Source organism: Podarcis gaigeae (assembly GCF_964106915.1).
Source record: "Podarcis gaigeae genome assembly, chromosome: 12".
NCBI classification, from domain to species: Eukaryota; Metazoa; Chordata; class Lepidosauria; order Squamata; family Lacertidae; genus Podarcis; species Podarcis gaigeae.
The window spans coordinates 4,636,018-4,646,959 of NC_139688.1; the positions used below are offsets into that span (position 1 = coordinate 4,636,018).

General features: G+C 44.7%; 1 protein-coding gene across 2 annotated transcripts; it reads right to left on the reverse strand.

Annotated features, from left to right (window-relative positions):
• LOC310827857 (cathelicidin-4-like) lies at positions 1 to 10,942 on the reverse strand. 2 transcript variants are annotated; one of them, XR_014556508.1, is made up of 5 exons: positions 10,622 to 10,942; positions 3,463 to 3,570; positions 2,268 to 2,354; positions 1,070 to 1,765; positions 1 to 761 (listed from the first exon to the last, which is right to left on the reverse strand). XR_014556508.1 is itself a non-coding variant. In XM_083704380.1 (4 exons), exons 1-4 carry the CDS (start codon positions 10,808 to 10,810, stop codon positions 1,637 to 1,639), a joined length of 513 nt encoding a protein of 170 aa, XP_083560506.1. In that variant the 5' UTR covers positions 10,811 to 10,942; the 3' UTR covers positions 1,013 to 1,636. The 2 variants fall into 2 exon arrangements, 1 of the variants encoding a protein (XP_083560506.1); XM_083704380.1 differs by lacking the exon at positions 1 to 761 and having other exon boundaries at positions 1,013 to 1,765.

Here is a 10,942-nt window from a genome sequence, read left to right on the forward strand (position 1 = left end):
GTTGTAAAAAGTATTTATTGCACTAAGATTAAAAGCAGGCACTATTTCAGCCCACAACCCATGAGATTCAAGTTGGGAAAACCCTGGTCTATGAGAACCAGAATGACTGTCAAACCCTTTACGGTAGTGTTGGAAAAATGCAACATTTAAAACACACACACACCTCTCAGTCACATCCTAGAATACTAATAATATTTGGATAGCACAAGTCTACAGTAATATTCCACCAGCCAAATGAGTTTAGAAAATCAATGCTTTTTTAAATTTTATTTGATATTTTATTAAAATAATTTTGCTTATAAAAAAAAGCGGTAAAGAGGGGGGGGGAGTGAACGAATATAGAAATAATTAATAATTTCAGTTATGTTTCCACACATTAGTATACAAATGTATAGAGTTGTATTATCCCGATACAATTTCCTCTATCAATAAGCTCGTATATTCTGCATAAAGTCACTCCAAATGCTAATAGGTAAAGGTAAAGGGACCCCTGATCATTAGGTCCAGTCATGGCCGACTGTGGGGTTGCGGTGCTCATCTCGCTTTATTGGCCGAGGGATCCGGCGTACAGCTTCCGGGTCATGTGGCCAGCATGACTAAGCCGCTTATGGCGAATCAGAGCAGCGCACGGAAACGCTGTTTACCTTCCCGCCAGAGCGGTACCTATTTATCTACTTGCACTTTGACGTGCTTTCGAACTGCTAGGTTGGCAGGAGCAGGGACCGAACAACGGGAGCTCATCCCGTTGCGGGGATTCAAAACTAGTAAAAAAAAGGTAAAGGTAAAGGACCCCTGGACGTCCAGTCAAAGGCACTCATCTCACTTTTCAGGCCGAGGGAGCTGGCGTTTGTCCAAAGACAGCTTTCCGGGTCATGTGGCCAGCAGGACTAAACTGCTTCTGGGGCAACAGGACACCGTGATGGAAACCAGAGCGGATGGAAATGCCGTTTACCTTCCCGCCGGAGCAGTACCTATTTATCTACTTCAACTTTGATGTGCTTTCGAACTGCTAGGTTGGCAGGAGCTGGGACTGAGCAATGGGAGCTCACCCTGCCACGAGGATTCGAGCCGCTGACCTTCGGATCAGCAAGTCCTAGGCTCTATGGTTTAACCCACAGCGCCACCCACGTCCCGCATTCCAAGTATCATTCTATTTTTCCAAAGAAAGTCTGCATCTATAAGCGGTCCATTTGTATGTTGCTAACAGGCAGCACAGTGGTACCTCAGGTTACAGACGCTTCAGGTTACAGATTCCGCTAACCCAGAAATATTACCTCAGGTTAAGAACTTTGCTTCAGGATGAGAACAGAAATCGTGCTCTGGCGGCGCGGTGGCAGCAGGAGGCCCCATTAGCTAAAGTGGTGCTTCAGGTTAAGAACAGTTTCAGGTTAAGAACGGACCTCTGGAACGAATTAAGTACTTAACCCGAGGTACCACTACATTTAAAAAACAAAGAAACCTGCATTTAAAACACAAAGAAACCAAATAACAATATTTGGATAGCACGAGTCTACAGTAATATTCTATGAGCCGAATGAGTTCAGAAAATCAAATGTCCATGGGACCAAAGCGATTTCGGAAAGGTCCCAACTCCGAGAGGGATGCTCAGCTTGGTGGATGACAGCAAGGGGTGCCTCTACTCTTCTTCAGGGGCTGTCAGAGCTGCAGTAGAAAAGGAAGATGGGAAATACTGCTCCACAAATATTCTGGGCTGGGCGGCCTCCATCGCTTGGGGTCTGGCGTTCCTGCTGTTGGGGTTGTTTGCCTGCAAAGGAAGAACGAGAGGAACAGTCAGCAGAGATCTTCTTCCGCTTCCGTTCGGCGATAAAAAACACAAACAAAACAGGCAGCACAGGGATGCAATCCGATATGTTCAAACCCTCCAGCATTTCTCCAAGGAAAATAGGGACGTCCTAAGGGAAAGAGGGACATTCCGGGATCAACTCAGAAACTGGGACTGGGCTTCTGTAAATCCCGGACTGTTCCTGGAAAATAGGGGCACTCGGAGGGTCTGTATGTTGAGAACCACCTTGAGATCTTTGGATGAAGGGCAGAAGAAAGAAAGAAAGAAAGAAAGAAAGAAAGAAAGAAAGAAAGAAAGGAAGGAAGGAAGGAAGGAAGGAAGGAAGGAAGGAAGGAAGGAAGGAAGGATTCCAGATGTATGGCAACCCTAAATTAGCCTTGCACTCAACAACAACAACAAAAAATTAGCCTCACACTCCCAGTAAAACCATTTATGGTCCCAGTTCAGCCGCCAAACAGCTCACCTGCAACGGATGGCAATTCACAGACGTCAGCGGTGAATCTTGCATGAAGTTATGAACTGAGACCTCGGCAGAACAATCTCTGGTGGTCTGGAGAGGAGGAAAATGGGTCAGGATTCTTAGGATTCATCCTGAGCTTCTAGACCAGGCGTGGCCAACTCCCAAGAGACTGCGATCTACTCACAGAGTTAAAAACTGGCAGTGATCTACCCCCTTTTTTGGGGTTCAGGTCAAAGTTCTTGAGATTTTGTTAGGGATGAGGAAAGCCCAGTTTTGGGGGTTCAGGTCAAAGTTTTGAGCTTTTGTTAGGGGAGCTTTTTTGGGGGGAGACAGTGATCTACTGGTGATCTTCTGCCACAAATGTCCAGTGATCTATCGGTAGATCACAATCTACCTGTTGGACGTGCCTGTTCTGTGGGATGTGAAACACAAGAGCAGTCAAGTACAACATTCCTAGAGTGAACATGTTTACACATGGGGAGGGATGTTTGTCCAGCCAGCAGGTAAACTTCCTGTTTCCTTCTGGACTGGGACAGACTTCCTCTGCGTGTGACTAGAGGTGGGTGTGGCCTCACCTGTGCAGGTAACGACAAAAGCACAGGGCAGGGCTTTGAATACATGCATCGAAGAAGCAACATCTGCTTAGCCAAAGATGCTCTCTTGGCCTCCAGCCAAGAGAGGACAAAGGGACTGTCTTCTTAAGAGATAGATTCCAAATGTATGTTACTTCATTAAGCTAAGTCTGCCTTCTGGGATCCAACTGTGAACAGAATGTGAGTAAACTCTTTTTATACTTTTGTAAAAAACTGTGTCGTCTCTTATATTTTATGAGGGAACAAAGGGAAATACCAGAACAGTTATTATAGAGGCTTTAGCGAGCCTGAGCAAACACAGACGTTGCAAATTTAAAATAAACGGGAATGTTACTCTGCTGATATTGTGGAACTTGTTAACACAAGTTGGATAAGGATATAATCAGACAATATATCCTTTCCTGCATCCCTGAACATTCCCACATGTTCTAGACCAAGGAGGGGGACCCAGAGGCGGAGCTAGCTGTTGGACTCCAACTCCCATCAGCCGTGGCAAACGTGGCCAATAGGAACAAGGGGAGTTATAGTTTAGCAACAACAGCAGCACCTGGAGGCAGGACCACATGCACCAGGTATTCGAACCAGAGTCCAACCCTGTCACTCACCCCATTCGGTTTGTATTTGCAGTCTCCAATCCTGTACTTGCCCGTTTTCTGACAGAGGGTCTCCTTGATGGTGAAGTCCATGCTGAAGTGAACCCCCCAGTCAAATCTCTATGGAGCAGAAAAATAAATAAATAAATAAATAAATAAATAAATAAATAAATAAGAAGCAAGAAGAAATTCCGGCGAAGGAAGAACGGCAGATGAAATTAATGGACTAGGTAGAATTGGGCAAAATGACAGGAAGGATTCGAAACTTGTGGGACCAGAGATTTACAGAAGATTGGAAGAAGTATATGAATTATTTGAAGAGCGACTGTAATCAACAAATTACGCTAGTAGGACTACAAGAAGTTTTGTAAGGAGAAATATATGAAGTGTTACAAAGTAGAAGAAAGATAGAGCTATTGGTTATGAGTTTGAAATGTAATAGGGAAAATGCATACTGAGAGATTAGATTGGAAAATTTTCAGACAGGATGGATGGAAGTCAAAAAAAATTGAATAAGATATAAAAGTATGTTTAATTATTGAATAATAATAATAATAATAATAATAATAATAATAATAATAATAATAATAAATTTATACCCTGCCCTCCGGGCAGCTAACACCAAATATATAATACATTAAAAACACAAAATCAAATGATTAGTTTAAAATACAATTCGAACCACATTTAAAATCAAAATAAAATGAAGTGGGAACTCACAAATCATAACAGTAGGGGCAAGGAATTAAAAGTTCACCAGGCTCGGCCACCCATGCTGGTCCCATATGGGCCGATACAAAGTCCCACGGAGGCCACTTACATACAGGGTCCCATAGAAAGAAGGGGGTCAGACTGAACCCTGACCAAAGGCCAGGCGGAACAGCTCCATCTTGCAGGCCCTGCGGAAAGATGTCAAATCCCACAGGGCCCTGGTGTCTTGCGACAGAGCGTTCCACCAGATTGGGGGCCCCCAATAATATATTTGAGGGGGCTGGCCTCCCCCCAAAGTTGATGGCCATTGCCATTCAAGGTGTGCATGCCACGTCATGTGATCAATTATGCAGGGCGAGGCTTACCTGACCCCCTCCCCCAATATTTTATTCAAGTTGGCATCCCTGGGTGAGAGGAACCAGCTGGGGGACCCCCAAGGGAAGAAGGTGTGACGTTAACATATGAGAGTGCTGGAGGTGAAATAGTTAAACAGGTTACCCAATCAGGACCCAGGGGGTGGAGTCAGAGGGACTATAAAACCAGCTCTGGAAGGAATTTGTTGGGAGTTGGGTGGTTGGTTGGAGTGGGAGCGAATTGGGATAGAGCCTGTGGGTAGGTTGAGTTATATACAATATACGATATCTTTATTGTCATTGTCCCATGCAGAACAATGAAACTGAAAAACTACATAAAAAATTCAAAAACCCCTAAAAACCCCATTTTAAAATACACTAAACTATACTATAGAGACCCCTTATGCTGCGTTTAGAACCAGAATTGCATCTGTTTCTCAGGCAGCTAGTCCTAGTCTTTATAACCCTGTACCTTCTTCCAAAAGGCAGAAGCTAAAAGAAATAATTTCCGGGGTGCGCACTATCCTGCGCTATCTCTGCAGCTTTCTTATGGCACCTGGAAGCGTAGATTCTCTCCGCAGTCTTTACAACCCTGCACAGCATTGTTTTTTTCCTGACCATGGAGCTCCCAAACCACACACAGAGACCATAAGTTAATACACTCTCCACAGTGCAATGGTAAGATGCCATCAACAGGTCCTTTGCGATATTGTTTTTCCGGAGGATTCTCAGAAAATATAACCTCTGTTGTGCTCTCTTCATCAGGTCTTGGCTGTTTTCTCCCCAGGTTAGGTCATCTCACAACTCCATTCCCAGAAATCAAAACACCGAGACCTGTTCCACGCACTTCCCCTCAATAATAAGTGGCTGAATATTCAATTTACATTTCCTAAAGTCCACAATGATCTCTTGTTTTCTTTAAGTTAAGGAGTAAGTTGTTTTTCCTGCGCCACTCCCCCAACTGCTCAACTTCCTTCCTATAGGCCACCCCCCCCTCTCCAGCTGTGATTAAACCAACCACCGTTGTATCATCTACAAACTTAATGATCTTATTACTGGGGTATTTGGGGGCACAGTCAGATATATACTAAGTATTTATCATTACTAAGTATTTATCTAAGTATTTGACCAAACTGCGGGAGCAGTGGCATAGTGTGGGGGGTGCAGGGGGGGCTGGCCGCACCGGGCGCAACATCTGGGGGGGGCGCACTCGCAGCTCTCTGCCCCTACCTGGCTCACTCACTCTCTTTTTTTTTATAATATTTTTTATTAATTTTCCAATTTTATCGACACAACAACTAAACAATACATACAACAACAAACACACACAAAAACATAAATTTTACTTTCTTAACCTCCTTTTCATAAGCCTCTTTTCTCGGACTTCCCCATACCTTCCCCTTTTTGCATCCTAGTTTTACAATTTTTCAGCAACTCTTTTAGCCAGTTAAAATTTAAACTTATTCTCCTCTTCAATATCACATTAAATCAAAAAGAATAAATATAGCTGTAATTATACATCTTCCTTTCCCTTCACACTTTAACACTCCTCAATTTTATAGCGAATTTTAAGATACACTTTAAACTTCTTCCAATCTTCCTCCACAGTTTCTTTCTCCTGGTCACGGATTCTGCTGGTCATTTCTGCCAGTCCCATAAAGTCGATCCCTTTCGCCTGCCATTCTTCCAGCGTGGGTAGCTTTTGTGTCTTCCAATACTTTGCTAGTAGAATCCTTGCTGCTGTTGTGGCGTACATAAAAAAGATCTTATCCCTCCTTGGCACCAATTGGCCCACCATACCGAAAAGAAATGCCTCTGGTTTCTTATGAAAAGTACATTTAAGTACTTTCTTAATTTCATTGTAAATCATTTCCCAAAAGGCTTTAATCTTCGGGCAGGTCCACCAAAGGTGAAAGAAGGTACCTTCAGTCTCATTACATTTCCAGCATTTATTATTGGGCAAATGATAAATCTTAGCAAGCTTGACTGGGGTCATGTACCACCTATAAATCATTTTCATAATGTTTTCTCTTAAGGCCTGGCTCACTCACTCTCTCTCACTGCTGTGCGAATCCGATCCGAGCCGCCGGGTCACCGCCCACTGTGGAGGGGGGTTGCCAGGCGTGCGGGTTAGGGGGCGCAAATTACTTGCCTTGCCCCGGGTGCTGACAACCCACGCTAGGCCACTGTGCAGGAGGCAGTGGAAGACAGGAGTGCCTGGCGTGCTCTGGTCCATGGGGTCACGAAGAGTCAGACACGACTAAACGACTAAACAACGACAACAACAACAAGTATTTATCATTACAAAAGACTGGCCAGGCTCCCCAGGGTATCCAATCAAGTAAGCAGGCAAGCCAATCAAGTGACCATCAAACAGGTAACCTGTCAGATGAGATAAACAAGTCACTCAGATTTCTGTTTTAGACCGCCTTTTCTGTGATGTAGATATGATGTTTGTGGGGGGTGGTCTTAGGTTACACCCCTTCTGTGATGTATGTATGATGTATGGAGGGGTGGTCTTGAGCTTGAGGGCAGGTAATTTAAAATGTCTATATAAGGCCTTGCGTCCCATTGTTCTGGGTTCCTTCTCCCTCCTGCGTTGTGGTGAGTGAGGACCCTGTTGCAACAGATCAATAAAGATCAGGCTTACTAGCTGCTTTGCTTCTCATAATTCTCTGGTTGGCCTCTGTTATTTTCTCCTACCAATAGGGAACCTATGTAAGGACTGTATATGGGCTCTTGGATACCCCATAAGGGAAAAGGGCAGATTTTGTTTACAACATTAGGCCCATGTCAGGGAACTGCCATCGGAGCCAGAGGGAGAGGGAGGGCTCTAGAGGGATTCCGGAGAGCGTCCCGGGAGCGAGAGAAGCAGCCCATCTTCTGTGGAAGGAAATCAGCATAGCACCAGTGGAGAAGGGGGGCAGATGGGGGAATCGGCAAGGCGGTCCCATGACTCCTCGCCGGGGACCAGCAGGGAGAGCACGGGTCCTCCGCTACCCACACCCTCCCTGCGCAGAAGGCTTCCGCGCAGGGAGAGTAGGCGGAGACTAGGCATCAAAGAGCTTCTTTGCTGGAAGAAGTTCAAGAAACGCCCACTGACGGATTCTGCCAGCGATTAAGCCAGCCATGGGTGAGCGGCTGTCCGGACAGAAAGGGTTCACCCAGGTAACCCAGCCAAGCGTGGCGCCGATTTACGCACGAGCAACCCCTAGAACCATTACAGCCCGGCACTCCTGAGCAGATCCTGATTCTTCTAACAAAGAGTTAACTCCACTTTCTGTGTGTGATTTATTGCTGGCTCGCTCCTGACAGAGAGGCAGGTCTCTACCTTCAAGGAGCTTGCAATCTACAGTCTTTCCCTCTACCTTTTTGGAGGGATGCAGGAAAAGTTCAGAAGCATTTTCTTGTTGATGCATAAGATGAACAAGAAAAGGACTTCTTCCCTCATTTGGGCCCCAGGCAGCCTTCCTCCATAATCTCCCCGTAAGTGTTTGGCAATAGGGAATGAGCGAGCCAGTGAGTCGCTGGAGTGCCAGGGAAATGGTTGCATTTTTTATCAAAGCAGCATAAACAAAGCGTTAACAGGAATTCAGTTGCTGCTTTTCGGGTGGAGAGTTTAGGGGGGGGGGCTGTTTAAAGAGAAGGCAGGAAAAAGACATGCGGCAATGTGAACGCTTAACAGATTTATCAGGGCCTCATAGGATTAGAAAATCTGTTTGAATTTAAAGGTATGTTCAGATTAGTGGTTTAAAATGCAATGAGGTCATTGCCCCTTTCCTCTGCATTTGAAACCATTAATGTGCGTTAGCTTTTTGGTTCCCGTCCTTAACCCTCCCTCCAACCCTTCCCCTGAAATCCTATTCCTTTTTAAACAATTTTTTTCTTGTGACATAATCAGGAGTTCCTGCATCCCAGGGGGTTGGACTAGATGGCCGTTGGGGTCCCTTCTGCTTCTTCAATTCTAGGATTCTATAATGATCATTACTAACAACCCAAAGTTGTAGTAGCAGGACATTAAAGGTAAAGGGACCCCTGACCATTAGGTCCAGTCGTGGCCAACTCTGGGGTTGCGGCGCTCATCTCGCTTTACTGGCCGAGGGAGCCGGCGTACAGCTTCTGGGTCATGTGGCCAGCATGACTAAGCTGCTTCTAGCGAACCAGAGCAGCGCACGGAAATGTTGTTTACCTTCCCGCCGGAGCGGTACTTATTTATCTACTTGCACTTTGATGTGCTTTCGAACTGCTAGGTTGGCAGGAGCAGGGACCGAGCAACGGGAGCTCACCCCGTCGCAGGGATTCGAACCGCCCACCTTCTGATCAGCAAGTCCTAGGCTCTGTGATTTAACCCACAGCGCCACCCCCGTCCCTAGCAGGACATTACACCACGCTAGATGCAAAGCAAACGAACAGTAAGTAATAAGAGGAAGAAATCGTGACACGCCAAAATAAACCAAGGCGTCCATATTCTCTGAGCTGACATGAATGGTGATGTGGAACAGAGGAAATAAAATCCCTCCAGTTGACATAAAAGCTTTTTCGACCCTCCATCCCTCTGGAAACACACTGTTTATGTGTTACTGTTTCCGCAACAGCCAAAGTCTACAAGTTCTTATAGCGCAAAGACAAATGTTTACCCCCCCCCCCACCAGTTTTTCCCTTGCTGGGATCCTAACATCCATGTCAAAAGTTCTTTAGAAAGACAAGCTTGCATGTTGTCCCTTGCACTTTCTGTTGTAGAGACAGGAAATTGCTTTGCAAAATATGCTTTGTTGGGAGAGATTTGCGCTATATGACGATGAAATTTCAGGATTATTATTATTGCAAAAAATGGATAACCGAAATTAAGACTGGAAGCATGAGAAACAGAGGAGATGTGCAACTAAGGAAAGACTGGCACTAAAGTGCTGAATTTTCATCTGGGGCACTGAAGGTATGATTGGAAAGATGAGCGTGGGAAGAACTATGGAGAAAGAACTGGAAATTTACAGCCTATGAAGTATTGAGGGAAAATCTAATCAAGATGTTTTATAGATGGTACTTAACACCTACCAAAGTAGCTAAAATGTATAAGACGAAAACAAATCTGTGCTGGAGGTGTGGTAAAACAGAGGGGACACTTACACATGTTTGGTGGACCTGTGAAAAAATCAAAAGCTTCTGGAATATAGTATATGATGAGCTTAAAAAAATGTTTAAGTATATCTTTTTGAAAAATACAGAAGCTTTTCTACTAGCGATAACGGACACAGGTATAGCAAGAGAAAATAAGAAAATATTCCTCTATGCCACAGAAGTGGCAAGGATCCTAATTGCTAAAAACTGGGAAAAAAGAAATTGTGCCAACAAAAAATGAATGGCAAGACAAACTGTTAGAGTATATTGAACTGGCTAGATTAACAGAGGCAATTAGAGATCACACTAGACAAGCGTTTCAGAAAGCATGGGGAAAACGCAGAGAATCCTTCACAAAACAGTGCCCTAAAATACAAACCTGGGCTTGTTTTGATTAATGTCTGCAGGAGACTTTGTGGATATTTAAGTTATAATTAGAAAAATCTTAATAATTATTCATAAAGGAAACAGCTTATAAGAAGTAAATTAGGGGGCCAGAATCAGGATCAAGGAAGTCTTTTATTTGGTTGTTTGTATTGTTGTATGTTATGACTATTGTATTTCTGTATTGGAGGGGTGAGGGGTTTATGTTATGTTGTAAATAAAATTTCCAATACAAATTACTGTATTTTTTGCTCTATAAGACGCACCAGACCACAAGACGCACCTAGCTTTTGGAGGAGGAAAACAAGAAAAAAAATATATTCTGAATCTCAGAAGCCAGAACAGCTAGAGGGATCGCTGTGCAGTGAAAGCAGCAATCCCTCTTGCTGTTCTGGCTGATGGTATAGCTGCGCAGCCTGCATTCGCTCCATAAGACGCACACATGCTTCCCCTTTTAGGTGGGAAAAAGTGAGTCTTGTGGAGCAAAAAATACGGCATTTTTTTAAAAAAGAAAGAAAGATGAGCAATGGAAATAAACTGAAAGTGACAGATCTGCCCATTCCTGAACAGAAGAACGTTTCAGGGAATCGGACCCCTGCCATACTTACTGTTTTGCGTGTGCTCCTGATCTTCCACAGCCTGAAAACGGCTTGCCCGCCCGATTCCTGGTTGTATTCTTCGACGGCCATCCTGGCTACGTTTCGGGGCAGCAGCGCCGGGGGGGATTCTGAGCCCGGGAGTGTTGCTGCGGAGACTCCCAGGGCCCCCAAAATAGCCCCTACCAAGAGGAGCTCCATAGCTGATCCTCTTTCCTGCCTGAGCAAAAGAATTCTGCTGCCCTGCTCTCTACAGAGATAGAAGCCCCAGATCAAAAGACAAACTGCGGGAAGACGTGAACTTGCTCAATCAACTTGGCAGAAAACTCCAGC

Coding starts and splice junctions, on each gene's coding strand:
- LOC310827857 (XM_083704380.1), bottom strand. CDS start 10,810: ATGGAGCTCCTCTTGGTAGGGGCTATTTTGGGGGCCCTGGGAGTCTCC. Junction 2,355..3,462: donor GCAAATACAAACCGAATGGG/GTGAGTGACAGG, acceptor CCTCCTCTCCAG/ACCACCAGAGATTGTTCTGC. Junction 1,766..2,267: donor TGAATTGCCATCCGTTGCAG/GTGAGCTGTTTG, acceptor CTTCCTTTGCAG/GCAAACAACCCCAACAGCAG.